The sequence below is a fragment of the Hyperoodon ampullatus genome (genome assembly GCF_949752795.1).
Source record: "Hyperoodon ampullatus genome assembly, chromosome: 2".
Taxonomy (NCBI): domain Eukaryota; kingdom Metazoa; phylum Chordata; class Mammalia; order Artiodactyla; family Ziphiidae; genus Hyperoodon; species Hyperoodon ampullatus.
In genome coordinates this window covers 83,973,101-83,992,973 of record NC_136915.1, presented here as the reverse complement: position 1 = coordinate 83,992,973, position 19,873 = coordinate 83,973,101, and the positions used below count along the sequence as shown (strand labels likewise).

Below are 19,873 nucleotides of genomic sequence, written 5' to 3'. Positions count from 1 at the left end.
TGTACCAGGTGGTCCCATAATAAGGTGAAATAAAATTTACTTTTCAAATTTTGTTTGTTCTTATATAGACTATGAATGAAAATGTGATCACTTCCTACAACAATTTATTTACGAGACCATTTTTTGCTGTCTGTTTAAATCTAAACACAGCTCATGAGCCTCTGTTGGGCTTCCAACAGCACATTATAATTTTTAAAAGTGTTCTGTGATCAAACATGGTGAGGAGGGCTTCCCTGGTGGCGCAGTGGTTGAGAGTCCGCCTGCCGATGCAGGGGACAGGGGTTCGTGCCCCGGTCCGGGAAGATCCCACATGCCACGGAGCGGCTGGGCCCGTGAGCCATGGCCGCTGAGCCTGCGCGTCCGGAGCCTGTGCTCCGCAACGGGAGAGGCCACAACAGTGAGAGGCCCGCGTACCGCAAAAAAAAAAAAAACAAAAAAACGTGGTGAGGAAACTCTCGCATGTAGTGTAGTTTATTTCAAGCTATGCGAGGAGAGTGGTTTTTTAAGGAGAGCGTGGACAGTAGTATCAGATCCTGGAAAGGTCAAGGAGAATGAAAAAAGGGCAATCAATGTTAGTGACTCTTCGTATTTACAGGCATTTGCAGAAGAATTTTCAAGTATCTAAAAACAAAATGTATACTGAGCATTTTTTCCTCTTCCATAGACAGGGGGAAAAAAGACTCATTCAAAATAACTATATAGAAAAATTCTTCTGATTTTGCAGTCCCTGTTTTTGTCACCAAATAAATTTAGACGATTAAGGTTTTTTCTCCCAAAACTATGATGTCATGGCAAGGGTTTCATTAAGTATAATATATTGTAAAATAAAGCTGTACAAGCACAAAAAGCATATAAACCATGCACATACACATTCAAGAATTAAAATTACCTCAATAACTACACTTTATGTAGCATAAATTGTAGTATGGAAAGGTAAGGAGTTTGAAGATGGAGGATCTAGGTTTTGATTGAGGCCCCAACACTCAGTACTACCTGAGATTTTCAACAAATTACCTATCTGAGTTGCTGTGAAGAGTAAAGGAGTTCACACATGTAAATTTTTTTTTTTGGCGGTGCCCTGCAGCTTTTGGGATCTCAGTTCCTCCACCAGGGATGGAAACTGGGCCCTCCCGCAGTGAAAGCAAGAGTCCTAACCAGTGGACCGCCAGGGAATTCCCCTAAAAATGTAAATTTTAAAAACATGACGTGATGCTGCTCTGAATTACATCATGAATTTGCCAGTGTTGTGAGAACTGGATTGTAAGCTGGAAAGACCGGAGGCGTTAGTTCTAAGCGCTCTCACCTACTGAACATTTACTATGAGCCAAGTACTGTACTAAGGGCTTTCATAAGTTCTCTCATTAGTTCTTCACACCTACCTAATGTAGTAGATATTGTATTAGGTGGAACCATGGGAACTAGACATTTCTGTAGATCAAAAATAGTCAATTATCAGCAATGTCATGTAGTTTAAACTGTCATCTGCCAAGACTTGGAGAAAGTGAAACACAGAAACTAAGTGACTTGTCTAAGTTAAAATAACCAGTACCTGGCAAAGTCTGATTTGAAAGCCATACGGGTTTATGTCAGTGACCAGTGTGCTATATAAATCGCCAGCAAGGAGATAAGGTCAATAGATTAGGAGGTATAACCTCTAAGCTTTATTCAAGTATTATTTGCATGGTACTAGAGAATATGAAAAAAGTCAAGAAATGATGCCACAGGAAATACAGCATAAGAATCAAATGTTTACATTAATTAAAATAGCCCATGTTTGTTCCTGCTTCTGGGATTACCCTTATCTTCAATGAATTCTTACCTTCATTCAGCCTACCAATATTTACTCAAGATCAGGCTCAATTTCTAACCTCTTACACCCCTCCTCTAGTTCTTACTAACTGCAATTCATCTCTTTTTAATAGCATTTTGCTTTTTAGTATATCTGATTACTCTCAACAAAAGCGAAAATTTGTTGAGGAATGCTCAATAAATGTTAAATTTGAGGTTCATACCAAGTCTACTACATATGAAATTTAATAGGAGTAAAGAATCACAACCACCTGTAAGGGAATGGATCATATCTTCCCTGATCTCACCGGTTTAAGCGTTCTCTTTAATCTGAACTCATGTGGAAACTACGATATTCTTATATTATTACTCATTGTTTCATATGCTTAGGCCTTGTATCTGTAACTGGAGTTTAAGCTTCTCAAGGGCAGAGATTGTCTTATTCTTTGACTTCACACACTGGCCAGCAAATAGTGTGAATCAATAGACCTTTAATTAATGGACTTGAAGAAAAATGAGCACTTCGGGGGAAAGCCCTTGAGAAAGGAAATGAACCAATAAGTGGGTAGCAAAGCAAAGTTGAAGGAGCCCTTGTACATTAAGGCTCGTTTCTGAAAACTGAAACCGGCTAGTATGTCAATGCCTCAGTAATTTCTCTTTTTTTAAATTAAATTTCTTTATTTTTGGCTGTGTTGGGTCTTCATTGCTCCGCGCGGGCTTTCTCTAGTTGCGGTGAGCAGGAGCTACTACTTCGTTGCGGAGCACGGGCTCTAGGCGCGCGGGCTTCAGTAGTTGTGGTTCGGGGGCTCTAGAACGCAGGCTCAGTGGCTGTGGCGCCCCGCTTAGTGGCTCCACGGCATGTGGCATGTGGCATCTTCCCTGAACAGGGCTCGAACCCGTGGATTCTTACATTGGCAAGCGGATTCTTAACCACTGCGCCACCAAGGAAACCCCTAATTTCTCTTTTTAAAGAGATGTCTAGGGGTATAACCAGCGTGACTGCCGGTCGGCTGGGAGGTGAGACCTCGAGCGCAGTCTGAGGTATTAGGTGGAGGTGGCGCGCCGCCCTCTGACCGACAGGGGGAGCCCTGCCAAGCGCCGGGCCCCAGGCCGCCGTACCCGCCCCGCCCCGCGCGCCCCCAGCTCTCTGCTCTCTCTCCGCACTGCGCCAGCCCTCCGCCTGGCGCCACGCCGGCCACAGGCCGAGGGCTAATCACCCGCGGGCCGGCGCCCCCGCAGCCTGGTGGGTGCGCCCCGCCCGCCCTGCCGCGGGACGGGTAACAGTTACGAAGCACTTTCTCCGCCGCGATTTCTGCTTAGTCATTGTCTTCCAGGAAACGACTCTTCAGTTGGGAGTCAACTCTCCCGCGGCGGCCGCAGTAGCAGGAGCCGCAGCCACCAGCGCGTCCTTCCCGGGCCGCCGCTCCGCCGCCGCCCTGCCGCCTCCCGGCCTCCCTCGGGCCCGAGCGCAGGCCGGGGTCCCGCCGCGCGGGGCGAACAGCCTCGCGCTCTGCTCTCCGGCCTCGGGCGCCGCGTCCTACGGGGGGCCTCCTTCCCCGCCTGCTGCCCCGTCGCCGCCGGGCCAGGTCCGTCGGCTGCTGCCATGGGCACCGACAGCCGCGCGGCCGGGGCGCTCCTGGCGCGGGCCAGCACCCTGCACCTGCAGACGGGGAACCTGCTGAACTGGGGCCGCCTGCGGAAGAAGTGCCCGTCCACGCACAGCGAGGAGGTGAGGGTGGCGTGCGTGCCGGCGGAGGCGCAGGGCTCCCGGGCTAGGCCGCGCGGGCCGGACCGGGCGGCTCCGAGAGGCTGGGAGGCGCCGGGAGGTGAGGGCGGGTGGTCGGGCTCCGGGCGCGCAGTGGTCGCGGAAGAGGCGCGCACCTGGGCTCCGCCCGCCGGAGGAGGCTGGGTCGGCTGTCGGCGCGATGTCGCATCCGAACGTACTGTTGGGGGCACAGCGTCTTTAAAAATTCGGCAGGTGCATCTTCACACCCAGTGCCGCCTCTGTCAGTGCTCTTGATTGTAACTTTAGTAGGAATCAGAATCCATACCATATTCTGTGTCCAGGATGCAGCTCAGTTTGTCTCTCTTGTTTTTTTTAAACCACCCTCACTTGTGCTATTCTCTCCCAAAGATAAATACTTCTATGTTTTATACTAGACCTTTAATTTCTTCAGGGCTGATGGTTCAATACAGCATTTTGCACGTAAATAATATTGGGTGAAATTTTCTTTCTCTTATCTCACTCAACACATGCTAAAGTAGCCGTTTTCAGTTTGACTGCAAACCCAGTAAAAAAAAAAAAATGCATTTTGCCTTGGCAGTCCAATTCATGGTTTACACACACACACACAAACACACGAGTTTCATGAAAAGATTTTAACCCTTACTATATACTGTGTATTCTGATTTTTTCTCTTACTTTAATTTTTAAAAACTTGATTTCTTAATGCAGCAATGAGTCACACACCACAGTTTAAGAAACATCGTTCAAAAGATGAATTGTGATTTGTGTATATTACTTTGGGTGCTGCGTAAGAGGGACCCAAAACTAAAGAAACTTTAAAACGTTTGAGAAAACTTGAAGATATGATAGCATATGTAGAGAAAACATGACAGCTTGATTATAATAGAGAGGCATGTTTTGTTTCTATGTAAAGAAGAGCTTTGTAGCAACCAGAGCTCTAAATTGGGATACACTACTTGAAACAGTTTAACCTCATTGAATAAAGAAACTGAATAAATCACTCATTATTGAGAAAATTTGCACATTGGGTAGAGAGAGATCATTAAATTTCCTAAAAGGTCTTTTCTAGTCTAATGTTTGTTTTTTGTTTTTTTTTAATTATTCTATGATCTCTGCCCAGATTTTTTGTTCCACTAGAATTTTATGAAATCAAATCTTGTTTTTAAAATGGGCCATTATAGGACTATTTTGACCAGTTATTTGTTGTTAGGGTATTTGATCATGTAGCATTTTTTAAACTCTTATACAACCCCAGATCTAATGATACACTAAATTATCATGACACTCATTTTCCATGATACTATGAGATGTGTGTATAATAAGAATGAAGAGAGCAGAGAACAAAAAAGTACAAGGTTAATATTCAGTCAATATAGATAACATATAAAAGATTAAAAATTACTAGGTTTGTGATATAGTCAACGAATTTATCATAGTATTATAACATTGGGCTGTTCCATGATTTGTCCTGACAGAAGGGAGCAAACACTCTGAAAATATACTTATCTTCATGAATTGAGAAATTCATCAGAAAAGCCTTATGCAAATTAACCATCATTCCAGAGGAAAATTTCTAAAAATTCTCCCATGATTTGAGCCATAGCACTCCTGATAGAATTCTTAACTTCTAGTTGGTCCTGCTGCCTCAATTTTTATTAATTTTTCAAAGAATATTGACTTGTAATTCTGCCTAGAATGATTATCAACTTATTTTTATCTACTGACTTAAATTTGATTACAAATATACCTTTCATAAAGATATAGACCCTGTAAATTGGATTCATGAGGGTTATTGTGGCTAGCACATGAATTGCTGTTGTAGACTATAAATCTTTTATTTTTTTGTGTGTGTACACGGGCCTCTCACTGTTGTGGCCCCTCACGTTGCGGAGCACAGGCTCTGGACGCGCAGGCTCAGTGGCCGTGGCTCACGGGCCCAGCCGCTGCGCGGCATGTGGTATCCTCCCAGACCGGGGCACGAACCCGTGTCCCCTGCATCGGCAGGTGGGCTCTCAACCACTGTGCCACCAGGGAAGCCCTAGACTATAAATCTTAAATAGGTGACTCTGAGCTCTTAAACTGATAAACCAGTTGTCCATTGTAATTATCTGTACTGAGATATAAGCAATAAAGTGCTTGTGTCAGTTTTTATCATAAGCAATCATAGATCAGATAGTGAGTTCAGAAGTTTAATCTCTGTTGTTGGTATTAGGAAAGTGCTTTTGCAATTCAGGGCTGTACTTCTCGTTACTCATTTATTTTTTCATTGATTGTCCACAGAATGCAAAGCACTGTGCCCTTGGTATTTATAAGGCAGTGATTTCAAACTGCTAGTGTTGGCCCATTTGTGTTATCAGTTCAGTGAGTCATGGAGAAGCGTATTTTTTTCCTAACTCATAATAGAAGCCCTCAGAGTATCTGGCATGTAGTAAGCATAAATATTGCTTTATGAATTTTTGTTGTTATATGTATGTAGGTCCTTACTCACTGTGTTAGTGTATGTCTTATTATTTTGGACCACTATTAAATAAGTTGGAAATACACTGTCATAAGAGATAAAAGATAAGTAGACACTTTAATGAATTAACAAAATACTATAATGTTAGCATAATAAAATTATTTGTTTATATAAGAAAACATTGAAGACAGATCGGAGGTCTACCTAACTGTTAGGAAATGACTTAAGGACTGACTTTATGCAAGTTGACTTCTGCAAGATACGGATATAGTGGTTTCTAGACTTTAGAGTACATTTTGATTACTTGGATGCTTGTTAAGATGAAAGTTCTGCTGCCCTTGGAAAGTGATTCAGGAGGTCTAGGATGCAGCTCAGGAATTTGAACGTTTAATAAACACCACAGGTGAGTCTAATGTAGGAATTCTTTTGGCCACACTTAGAGAATCATTTGTTTGCCTTTGAGGAATATAGCATAGTGGTTAATGTTAATTCTAGTCAGGTTGCCTGGGCTTGAAGTTCCTCCATTTATAAACCTTATTCTTGAAAATTTTTTTTGTTTCTTTATGAATGCTTTTACGTCTCAAAAGTTTACTTAAATTTTCATTAATACAAAAATACCTTTTAAATAATTAGATTACTGCTTTAGGTCAAGAACATTTGAGAATTAAGAGTAGGATAAAAACGGGTCTAAATCAATCTTTGTTAAAGGAAGCAAAAGCCTTACAGAATTAAAATTTTTGTATGGTATTTCCTATTGATATGTTCCTTTTCCTAAACAGACTAATGCAGTCTTATTGTAGAAGTACAGAAAAGTGTAGCGTATGATTAACAGTTTCAAAATGCATTTCTTTTGCAGCTTCAAGATTGTATCCGGAAGACCTTGAATGAGTGGAGTTCCCAAATTAGCACAGATTTGGTCAGGGTGAGTGAACTGTGAATGAAGAAATCATGTAATAAGCAGGAAATTAACTTCCTCAGGTTTGATAGGGAAGTCAAACAGGCAATTAGCATGAAACTTATTGTGGTTGATTTGCTGAGGTGTGAGTCTGACCCAGTAGGCTTAAGCATGAAAGAGAAAATCTGACTCCAGTCAACTCTTCAACTAGACAAGCTACTAAGAGTCCCACCACAGTTTTCTCAAAATGCGTTTTGTTCCAGTTTATATTTGGTCTAGTTGAGGAATGACTATCAAACAATTTGGGTTAGTAGATTGCTTTGATAGACTATAACCCAAAATATAGCCACTAAAAATAATTTTTTAAACATCAGTTTCTTACGAAACAGTAAAGAACTGTGTTTCATTGAATGTCAGTATATGGCCATTATCATAAATGTTAATATACAAAACACCTGTCTGTAAACCACTCTTCGGAATCCAACTTAGCCAAAGGCTTGTAACAGATTACATAGACTACTTAAAAAGTATGGAAGAGGACATATGCTGAAAATAATTGTTTCCTTGAGCATACTGCAAGTTTGTAACTCTGTGGCTGCTAGGCAGACATTAATTAATGTCTTCTATCTGTCTCTGTTTTTCTGAAGTGACCATTCATTCTGTGCATGACTTGTAAACAGTAAATATGTGCCAGGCATTGTAATATGCTCAAGAATCATGGGAAAATCCTCACCGTTTACTTTGTTTTAATCTTGTAAATGTGAGTTAGTGTGTTTCTGATTTATGTGTACTAGTATTTTATCATTTCACTCATTAACTACTCATTTTTATGCATTGGAATCGCCTTTACTTTTTTTCCATTGCATTCAGAAAAAAATATATTTTGGCTTAAAATGTTTGTGATTGATATATAGGAAGTGTTTTAACATGTCAGTATCCAGAAGGAAAATATTATTTACTTTTCATTGGTTTCTTTTCTGAGTAAAAGTGCTTACTGTGTTAGTGGTTCTAACTCCTCACATACTGCCCAATCTGCTTGTTTGTTTATTCGTTTGTTTTTGATCAGACATCCCTCTGAGTATCTCATCAAAATGAGACACTTTTTCCCAGAAAATGGACACACACACACACAGCACTTTACCTTTTTTCAGGGCTTTACAAATGTTATGAAGCCCATCTAGGCCTCAGGTAAAGAACTCTATTGTTTTATGGGTTCTTTGCTTCTAAAGAGTGTTATGGACAGTAGAAAATATATAGCTAATCAGAAACGTTAATTTTATATTTATTGTAAATATCATGTGTTTCTTATAGGAGTTTCCAGATGTCTTGGAATGTACTGTATCTCATGCAGTAGAAAAGATAAATCCCGATGAAAGAGAAGAAATGAAAGTTTCTGGTAAAGTCTAGCCTTTACAGTTCATTTTGTTATACAGTGGATGACAGTGAGGTTTTGTCAGGCATGGGACTAAACATTTCCTTACTTCTGGTAATGAGTAACTCAATCACTAAGTGTGGGAAATATAGAGATTTTTTATAACACAATTTTAAAGTCAGCTTTAAAAAGGGAGTTATAGGAGGTCACTATTGGCTACTTCAATGGAGTCAGAATAGAACTTCACCTCTTCATGATGTTCTCATTAATTTATTTGTAGGACATCAGAGCAGTAGGAAGAGTAAGGTGTAGGAAATGGAAAGAATAAAGGGAAGACTTAAGAGCATTGCCCACCTAAAGCCAGCATAAGCCCTCCCTTCCTGGTGTGATACTGCTGAGCAATGGCTGAGGTTGCCTGGGAGCAGAGAAAGAAGTCTTGGCAACGAGTTGCATGAAGAGAAATCAAATACATACTCTATCCATTCAACAAAGGTGAAATGACTCCTACTTTCCAGAGATAGTGCTAAGCTCAAGGAATTAAGATGTTCTTGTCCTCAGCCTCTAGTCAGCATAACATAGTCATTAAATGCTTGAGCTTAACTAAACTGAAATTCCTGGATGTGCGGATTACTGACTGATATAATCTGGGGCTAACAAATGATTTAACCTCTCTGAGCTCAGTTTCCTCATCTATAAAATGGGGATACACCTGTTTCACAGGCTTCTTTGTAAGTTAGATGAAATAACAAAAGAAGCACTTAGCATGGTGCTTGGCAAAAGTAAGTGCCAGGTAGCTGTTATTTATTACCATTTGTGGTTGTGTTGTGGTTGTTGTTATTTTATTATTACTCTTATTAGCATGAACATGTAAGATGAGATAGGGCATTGTCTTTTGACTCTAATAATAATAAGTACCATTTGTTGAATCTTGCTTTATACCAGGCCCTGTACTCGACACTTTTATGGTTATATTTCTTCATATAATTTTCAAAACAATTCTGCAGGGTAGGTTTATTATCCCCATTGCACAAGTGACATTAAATAACTTGAAAGTTGGGCTTCCCTGGTGGCGCAGTGGTTGAGAGTCCGCCTGCTGATGCAGGGGACATGGGTTCGTGACCCAGTCTGGGAAGATCCCACGTGCCGTGGAGTGGCTGGGCCCGTGAGCCATGGCCGCTGGGCCTGCGCGTCTGGAGCCTGTGCTCCACAACGGGAGAGGCCACAACAGGGAGAGGCCCGCATACCGCAAAAAAAAAAAAATTGAAAGTTATTATACAGCAAGTAAGTGGTTGAACCAGGAATCCATCCAGGTATGCCTGACTACAAAACCCATTTCTTTCTGTTAATTTCACACTATTATTTGTGTTGGAAAGGACATCAGAGCAACATTTCTCTGGTTGATTGCAGTTCATCATGGTGTAGATCCATCTTGGAGCTCTTACAAGTTGTCCTCAGTTCCTGGAAGGCTTGAGGTTTTTGATAAGTATCAAGAGCTTTCCTCTCTTCACCTACCTAAAAATGCCTCATCTTTCAGATAGGAGACCATTTCAAATGGCACAAATTCATGGCCAGATGGATAGTGATGGGGAGGGTGTTCACAGAGTATAATTACAGGAGCTAAGGCTGGAGCAAAGTGGTGAAGATTGACTCTCACCTGGTAAGGAAGTTGTGATGACTTTTAAATAGAGAAGTAACGTGAGGAAAGCAATGTTTTAGGAAGATTGTCTAACAGTAGAAAGGAAGTGACAAATGTAAGAAATGTTGTACAAGGAAAATTTGTTGTATATGTTGAATGCCAGGCACTTTACATAAGGGTGTTTCATTAACCCTGTTTTCTCTCCATTCCCCTTTCTGATTCTCCTCTTTGCTTTCCTATTACTCCACCTATTTATTGAGTAAATTTAGATTTTTGAACGGTGAGTTTACATAAAGTAAATATATACATATAAAGCTGAGTTGAAATCAAGCCAAAGCCTCAATTTCATAAATATGAAAAACTACTCAACTTTCCTGGTAAGCAAAGAAATGCCAGTTAATGTGGTTATGGGCAGGTATATTTTGTACCTATCAAATTAGCAAATATATATATATATATTTTGTTTTGTTTTGTTTTGTTTAATAGCATCCTATATTGTTAGGAGAGCAACTCCTAACTTTTAGTGCTCTGGTAAACTGATACAAATCTTTTATAAAATAGGAGGTAAATAAAATAGAACATGACTCACAAAAAACAGATCATATTCTTTGACTCATAATCACATTTCTGACGGTTTGTCCTTGGGAAATGCTTCAGGCATAAAGTTGAAAAAAAAGTTAGCATAGATGTTTATTTCAGCAACAAAAAACTGGAACTAATCTAAAAGTCCAAAAAGTAGGAAATCATTCAGTAAATTATACCCTATCAAAGTTACAGAATAATGTTCACCATTAAAAATGAGTGTGTAAAATTATTCATTAAAAATACAGAGTACAGGGAATTCCCTGGTGACTCTGTGCTTTTACTGCTGAGGGTCCGGGTTCAATCCCTGGTTGGCAAACTAAGATCCAAAAGCCATGCGGCCAAAAAAAAAAAAACAAGAAAGAAAAGAAAAATCCAGAGTACATAAAAATCTAAACAGTAATTGCTTTTGGTGATGAGACTATTGGTAGAGTTTTTGTTTGTTTGTCTGTTTTTTTCCCCTACTCCTATAGGTTTTCCTCATTTCTATAGTGAATATATTACTGTTACGATTTTTTTTTAAATTAAGATAATAAAGCATAGAGATGTAAAAATATTTGTTACATAAGGGTAAACCAAGTATGCGGAAGTAGAAAATATATACTCTGCTTTGTATGACCAAGAACTTGAAGGTAATGTCGTCTAAAAACGAAAATGATTGTATTCAATATTAGGAAGGTAGGATTGTGGAGTGTTTGTTTTGGGGTTTTTCTTTCAATTTTCTTCTCATTATAAGCAATTCTAATTTAGGCTTTATATAGACTTTAGTTTATTGGAGAAAATAATATGTTCCATTAATGTTTAATTCATAAAAATATACATTTTGAATAAGTTTCTATATTTATCTGCCCTGCCTTCTAATAAAGGGGAAATTAATATTTGCTTTTTTGTTTTGACAATCAGATTATTGTTGGCAACTAGCATATAATTTTAAAATTCCAGTGGAAATATACTTTTAGGTCTTAAAATGAGAACTATAAAACAATGCAACTAGGAGAGGAAAAAATTCATTCAGGATTATCTGTCATCTTAGTATTTTAGGAATATTATTACTATGTAGTAGAATGTTACTCAAATATAGTAATCTGTTTTGTTTTCTTTGTCACCCAGCAAAACTGTTCATTGTAGGATCAAACTCTTCATCATCAACTAGAAATGCAGTTGACATGGGTAAGCAAAATTTCAACTTTATTTTCATGTGGACTTTAAATTAGTGTAGGTATATTAGTTATATCTTGTGTTCAGGTCCAGGTAAAAAAGAACATGAGCTCATTGCAATTTTATCTTTTAAAGTTCTAGCCTAATTTGTTAAGGCTTCTATAGAATCACATCAACTTATGTAAAGTCATATTTTGATATATAAAAGGAATGTAAAAGATGTAACATAATTAAATGTTAACTATACGTTTAGAGATAGAAATTCTCCTTAATCATATTCTTAACTCTTTTAGTACTACAGGTGAAATATCAAAAGAATAACAACAACAGAAACAAGCATTTTTATCTATTTTCAGCACTTGGTTAGGTTACTATGGCATTATAGTTATTCAGTGTTTTATATTTTAAAATATTCTTCCAGTATTTATATACATTGAACAGTTAACTAAATAGCTCTTTAATATAACTATGGAGTGAACAATAATCATTAAAAATAAACTCTTAAAATTATTTTTATAAAAATTAAGAGATTATCTACATCTATAAACATAGATTAATATATAGGTTAAGACCATAAATTCAGTCTCTCACTCAGAGTCTCAAGCTTATTCTTTGCTATGCCTACCAGTTATAGACTATTAGGTCAGAAGCTACCAAAAAGTCCTGGGGCCTAGGAAACAAGGAGGCCTGTTCCTCAGAAAGAGGAACCTGTAGTAGTTGTGAGTTTCCCCAGGAATGAGGCAGGTCAAAGAAACCCACATGTCTGCCACATAGACCAAGTAGATGAATGGGCACTTTATACTTTTTTAAAAGATGGAAATGTTCTAAATGACAGGTAAATTATGAAACCTAATGAAATAATCTGTTATGTAGACTACTAGTGAACTATATGGACAGAATTTAGTGGGGTACTTAAAGGACATTAGAAGCAACTTGTTTTTATTATGTAACAAACATTTATCCTCTTTGTGTTTTCCTTCACATCAGCCTGTTCAGTCCTTGGAGTTGCACAGCTGGATTCTGTGATCATAGCTTCACCTCCTATTGAAGATGGAGTTAATCTTTCCTTGGAGCATTTGCAGCCTTACTGGGAAGAATTACAAAACTTAGTCCACAGCAAAAAGATTGTTGCTATAGGTACCTCTGATCTGGACAAAACCCAGTTGGAACAGCTGTATCAGTGGGCGCAGGTAAAAGATGTCTAGATCACGCGCAGTCCAGGAGGAGCCTGTCTTTTACAGTCTTTGCTGCATCCCATTAAACATCATGCACATAGTGGACACCACTGTGGGGTGACTGTTCCATATATGGGAGTTTTGGAGCAGGCTTTGACAATAACACTAGAAAGTGTGTGTTGAAGCATTCATAGCCAAATGAATTAAGGCTCTTTCCTTCAGTTTTAATTATGTGATAAAAATATTATGTTTTCCTTTAGGTTTTATTAGTCCATGGTTTTAATTTCCTAAGTGAGAGAATATCATATATAACAAATATTTTGCTCTGTTATTTAAAGATATATAAGACCTCCCAGAACTTGATGTGGAGTAGGAGTCATAAATCAATCACTGGCACTTTCTAGCCTAATAACCTATAAAATGATTAGGGAAGTTGCTTACAAGTAGTTTACTCTCTGTATTTTTCTTTATTCCTTTTCATTTATCCCCAGCCTTTTCATTTTCTTATGGGCAGGAAGACCCTAGAGAAAAGTTGCCCTTTGTCCCTTTGGCTTGGTGATAGCCAGAATGTGGCTAAGATCCTGTTGGAGAGACTTAGATGATCTGAAATGTGTCTATAAATTAACTAGAGCATCTATTAGAAATTACCTGATTCTTCTCTTTTTCAAATGTCTGATTAATAACCATATTGTATACTTCAACATTAAACATACTTATCATTTGTATTTGATCCTCTATCTTTAAGACATATTTCCTTTGCAGGTGGAACCATACCACTTAGAATCATGTTAGTTTCCAAGGCAGATGTATTAGATGGCAGGTTCAAGCATGAGACTTTTTTAATAGTGTAGTAATATATTGGCTTTTTCCCCCTTGTAGAGCTATTTTTCCTTCCTCTGTTACCAATGAGTCAGAACAGCATACATTAATAAATATATACATGTAAAAGTATTTTATAAACTTTAAGTACTGTAGAATGTGATATTTCATATGTTCTAAAATTGAATCCTTTTATTACTTTCTACTTTTTGTAGTACTTAATTTAGTGGAGATGTCATTTTTTTTTTCCACTTCTAGGTAAAACCAAATAGTAACCAAGTTAATCTTGCCTCCTGCTGTGTGATGCCACCCGATTTGACTGCTTTTGCTAAACAGTTTGACATACAGCTCTTGACTCATAATGATCCAAAAGGTAAGACTGAGATTTTTATTTATAGAGATTGATCATGAGCTTTTATCTTAAAAGAAGCTACTTGTCAAAATTTAATTTTTAATTGTGTACAGTGATAAAGGTACAATGCTGTCACCTAGAGCTATTCTTAATAGTTAGTTCAAAACATATATGCCTTTATTTTAGTTTCAGAAAGCTTTAATTTTGTCTTTGTACCAATGGGAAAAGAAGTGAAGGGGTCATTTCCTGAACATCCAGTCTGCTGAGGTTTATAAATATTAAGCTACACAGAAAAGATCTTGTAAGATATTCTAAATAGTGTTACATATAATATTGTCTAGTGTAGCAAAGATTGCACCAAAGGGCCACTTAATTAAAAAGGATAAATATCTGGAAAAAGAAGCAGATAAAATTCAATTTGAAACTTAAGCATCTTAGGATAGGTATTTGATTAGGTATTTTATTAATCATTACTATCAAGACATATGCTTGATGTTAATCAGAAACATTTGATTAATGAGAATGGCTTGTCTGCCTTTTGTAGAATAATTTTTGTCAACATTTTACAAGATAACTTGGAAAGCTGGGAAGATAATATTTTACACTTTATTAGCTGTCTGCTCCATTTTCGTTTTTTTACAGTTTCTCAGGGAGCAGAGGTAAGTATACTAAGCATATTTTAAGTATACTAAGCATAAATATACAGGCTCTATGAAACAATATTTTTGGTATAGTTAAGTGAGAGATATCTTGTGAAAGTTTTAAATTTCCATGACATTTTTGTAGAAGTTCTAGTTTAATAAAAATTGGAAGCAATTATATTTTATAGGTGATTCCTGGAGAAAAACATTCAGTTTTTACTTTCATTTCTAAAAAGATGGCATTATATAGGTGGTTTGATTCAATTTATTTTTAGGATGCTTATGGATAACCTCTTAAGACTTTATACCTTATTAGCAGTCTGCCTCAGCCTCTTTTTTTTACTGTTTTGTAGGAAGTGGAGGAGGAGTTTTGTTATTCTTTCTCAAATGCTAGGCATCATGCTAAATGTCACAGAGAGATTATCTGTAATCCTTACAGCAACTGAAACTAGACACTTTATGGATGAAGAAATAGAGCCGTAGAGTTTAAGAAACTACCCAAGGTCACCCAGCTGGCATAGGGCAAAGTTTGAACTTAGATCTAGGTACTGGCTGAATTTGGAGCCTTTTCCCCACCATACTGTACTGTCTCTCTGACTTAAAACATTAGTATTGTAGTAATTCAGACTGAAACTGTACTTTCTTATCAGTTTCCATTTAAATCGTACCAGAATAGGACATAGGGACTTTTCCCCTCCAGCAGAGCTTTCACACATGAGTAATTAGATTCATTTTCTTTAAAAAGGTCATTTTAGTGAAAATCTAACAAAGAATTGCTGTGCTGATTTGTTCTAAAATACAAACCATTGAAATTTTAACTTTCTATACGTTGGCAAATAATATATCATTTTTCTGTTTACTCGTGGGGACTCTTCCAACTGTAATTGTTACCAACAGCTGATGGGTGGTCCTGTACCCCCTTCCACCTCCACCTGAAAAACACTCTATCCTTTTTCCAGTAGGAAAGGAAATAGGAAAAGACTAAGGTGTCTAGTACTTTATTTCCACATTATCTAAATGTGGACATGTGGATTATGTGCTAATACATCATTGTTATGGAAAAATATATTGCACATATATATGAAAAGAGAGATTTAATCATTTGGGGGGAAGAATGTTTTTGTTTTACTGGCGTAATTTGACATTTGGATGTCTTTTTAATTTTAATTCTAAACCCTTTAATTAGAATTTATAGTCTGATCCTGCATATACTATAGACGGATCTTCAGACAGTTTGATCTGTAATGAAGCAATTCTCTTAAAAGTTTTGTCATGTTTACTGATTCTAAAGAGTTAACATAGTTGAATTAAAAGTATGTAGCTAATGAATAGCATAGTTCTCTGACTTTGTGTCAGATTTATTTTTTAAGCGATCAAGTTGTAAAACATTTAACTGCTTGTCATCTAAAATAGAATCTTGTGGGCTTCCCTGGTGGCGCAGTGGTTGAGAGTCCGCCTGCCGATGCAGTGGATGCGGGTTCGTGCCCCGGTCCGGGAAGATCCCACATGCCGCGGAGCGGCTGGGCCCGTGAGCCATGGCTGCTGAGCCTGCGCGTCCAGAGCCTGTGCTCCGCAACGGGAGAGGCCACAGCAGTGAGAGGCCCGCGTACCAAAAAAAAAAATAAAATAAAATAGAATCTTGTTTATAAGTCACCTAAAGGCCTTCCTCTGTTCTAAAATTACCCTTTTTCTTCAGAAAGGTTTATTTTCCATTATTCTTTGTCCTAGAAGTTGTGGTAATAGTTTAACTACAGTCAGGGTAAAATTGTGAAGTAGGTGATTCTGACTTTGGAACTTTCCCATTTTTATTTGCCTTCCTCCTCTCACCATTCCCATTAAATCTGATCTATGTTATTCCGCATTCCCTCAGGGTTAGACAATCTGGTAAACAAATCCATGTTAATGTTACTTTTCCAAGAGCTATTTGCATTTCATTTATTAAAACTACCATTTACTAGCTGTGTGACCTTGGGCAAGTTATCTAATCTCTCTGTCAGTTTCCCCCTGTGAAGGGAAATAATATTACCTATCTCTTGGGTTAACATGTGGATTAAAAGAGTTAATAAAGTACTCTGAAAAGTGGCTGGCACATGACAGTAGCTAATATTTACTGAGAGTTTACTATTGATGTTATTCAGATATCACGGCAGTTCATTTTAGGGCATGTTCTTTGGCATTCCCAAATCATATTGTATAGATGGTCACCTAATCCTTATCTATAGGGTTGGTTCTGACCCCAGTGGAATCTTTCCATATTGACTGATTCATTCAAAAGACATTTGAGCACCTACTATGTGCCAGGCATTGTTCTAAGTACTAGAAATACAGCACCAAGTCAAAAATCTCAACCCTCATGGAAATTATATTCTGATGGGATGAGACACAAATTAAGATGAATGTTGAATGTGATAAATGGTGGTGTATGCTATGGAGAAAAGTTGGCTGAGGGAGGAAAGAGTGCCCAGGTTAGGGGTTGTTGTTTTATATAGGATGGTTGGGGAGGCCTCTCTGCTAGGGTACATTAATCAGAGACCTGCAAGAAGGGAGAGAGCCATGTGTGTATCTGGAAGAAGAGTGCTCAGGGAAGAGGGAGTGGCTGATTCAAAGACCCCAAGGTGGGAATATGTTTGAGGATTTCAGGATACAGCTGTGAGGCCAGTGTGGCTGGAGAAGAGGAAGTGAGGAGGGGAGTGGCAGATCAGAGTAGTGGTAGAGGGCTTAGGTATAAATATGGAATTAGAAAATAATAATTTCATCAAGGAGATGCTGATTAAAAGATAACCACTGGGAAAGATGTTTTAAATGATTGCTGGTGCTAGTGAGGATATGGTAAGATTGGCATTCCAATATTATCTATTAAGTGTAAAGTACAGTCTTTCTGGAAAGCAGCTGGCAATATACTATGTATCAAGCCTTCAGAAAATGTACTTTGACCTTGTCGTTCCATAGCCAGGCATGCATTTTAAGGATGTTCATTAAGTATTATTTTTATTACCAAAATATTAGGAAAAACCTAATTTTTTGACCAACAATAAGAAAATGTATAAATTATATCTATAAAATATAATATTGGGAGAATTATTAAAAATGCTTTCACAGAATATTTAATCACATGCTTTCACAGAATATTTAATTTCATGGGAAAATATCCATAATATAAGTGAAAAAAATAAGCAAATTAAGCTATAACTACAGTATGATTTCTAGTTTTTAAGATATGGCTAGATACATACATATATACATAAATATATACAGAAAAATCGTTGGATGGAAATACATGGCAATGGAAATGGTCCATCTTTGGTTGATAGGATTATGGGTAACTTTTTCTCCTTCTTTGTACTTTCCTGTATTGTCCCTGGCTGTACATTAGAATCACCTAGAGATCTTCAAAAAATACCAATATCCAGGCTCCACTCACCAGAAATTATGAATTAAACTGGCTGGGTTACAAGTATAGATACTTTCTAAAGAACTGTCTGGGTCTTTCTGATATTCTGGTTCAGATTCATAGCACACATTAAGGATAAGTATAATTTATATTCAGTTTTGAGGTGTTTCTTTTGTTGTATTTAAATGCTTACCTACATAGTAAAGTGCTTTTGTTTTCAAGTTTAACAGTTTGGGTTTTTGTTTGTTGTTTGTTTGTTTTAAGAACTGCTTTCTGAAGCAAGTTTCCAGGAAGCACTTCAGGAAAGCATCCCTGACATTCAAGCACATGAGTGGGTGCCACTGTGGCTACTGCGATATTCAGTCATTGTTAAAAGTAGAGGAATTATCAAATCAAAAGGCTACATCTTACAAGCTAAAAGAAGGGGTTTTTAACTACGATTTAGGATCATAACCTACTGACCTGTATTTTCCTTGAATATAAGATAAAATTGAGATGTATAAAAATCTAATTACTGCCTGTAAATGTGTCATTGAGGCAGATATTCTTTAGTTATATTTTACAATATGTTATCTGTCAAGTTTGAATACTTCTCTTGCTTCCATATCAGTTCACTCACATGAACCACTATATTGTTTTCATTAAACTATTGTTTTCTAATTGAAATTGTCTATAATGAAGATACTTGCAATATATTTTTCCTTTATTTTTATGACAGTAGAAATCAAGAAAATTTGTTGTTAGATATATTTTGGCCTAGGTATCAGGGTAATATATATACATATTTTTTATTTCTAAAAAATTCATTAATTGCTTCTTTCTGTACAGTATAACTAAGCAATTTGATTACAGTTGTTAAAACAAATACTGGAAGATATTTTTCCTGTCATTAATAAGATGATTATATCTCAGCGTAACTGGAATAGCTGGGATCTACTAGTAGTGTAAATAAAAGTCCTTTCTTCAATATGTGAATGGAAACTTAAATTTTTTTATTTGTCCTTGCTTGCAGTTTACCTGTAATGATTTAACCTGTATTCTTGTGCCATATTTGCTCTTGCTGTTATTACAAAGACAAACCAAAGTAAATATGTAAAGGAGACTAGGAGCTTTGAAATTATTGTTTGGGGGTTTTATAAAAGCAACTATTGTTACCTCCAGATTCTTTTTAATTCACGATCTGTCCTTAATATTTTGCTACTCATTCAAAAACATTCAATAAGTACTGAGTGCTTACCATATGCTGGGCACTGTGGGTTCTGGAGAGAGGAGGGAGCACAGGGATTAAGAATCAGTTGAGTAAAATATGCAATATTTGTTCCCCACTAGTAACTGACTACAGGGGACTAAAAGCCAAAAAAGGGGTGAAAAAAATCTTTAATTCAGGATCATGTTGTCTATTTAGATAACTTTGAGACATGGTCATAACTGTTTAAAATCAAAACAATATAACCCAAACTTTAAAGCTAAAAAGAGACTGTAGATCATTTAGTATAATTCCTCATTAGTTTAAGAACCAGAAAATAGCAAATAAATAAGTTGTGACCTCTTTGGTATATACTATAGGTCTTTGTAATTCTATAAATTTGTATCTGTAACCCAAATAGTTTGAAAAATTCTTTAAAAATCTCTTATATCTCAATTAATACTTTTAAACCATGTATTTTAATACATGGTTTATAAAACTAAGATAATTATATATATATACACACACATACATAACATACACACACACATATATGTAACTAATGTATAAAACTAATTTTTCCCAAGTTTTTTCAACTTAGGGAAAAGATCTGTGGTTCCATATTCAAAATAAATACACTAAAAATTGATAAATAAACAAATAAGACTCTTTT

At 37.2% G+C, this 19,873-nt stretch overlaps 1 protein-coding gene across 3 annotated transcripts; it reads left to right on the top strand.

Moving 5' to 3' along the window:
• Positions 1-3,391: 3,391 nt before the first annotated feature.
• On the top strand, positions 3,392-18,985 carry GCLM (glutamate-cysteine ligase modifier subunit; the record flags this gene model as incomplete). Of its 3 annotated transcripts, none has more annotated exons than XM_079696450.1 (7): positions 3,392-3,517; positions 6,850-6,915; positions 8,200-8,284; positions 11,589-11,648; positions 12,624-12,826; positions 13,889-14,003; positions 18,279-18,985. In XM_079696450.1, 7 exons carry the CDS (start codon positions 3,392-3,394, stop codon positions 18,446-18,448), a joined length of 825 nt encoding a protein of 274 aa, XP_079552576.1. In that variant the 3' UTR covers positions 18,449-18,985. The 3 variants fall into 3 exon arrangements, with proteins under 3 accessions (XP_079552576.1, XP_079552578.1, XP_079552577.1); XM_079696452.1 differs by lacking the exon at positions 18,279-18,985 and adding an exon at positions 16,037-16,276; XM_079696451.1 differs by lacking the exon at positions 6,850-6,915.
• Between the last annotated feature and the right edge of the window lie 888 nt (positions 18,986-19,873).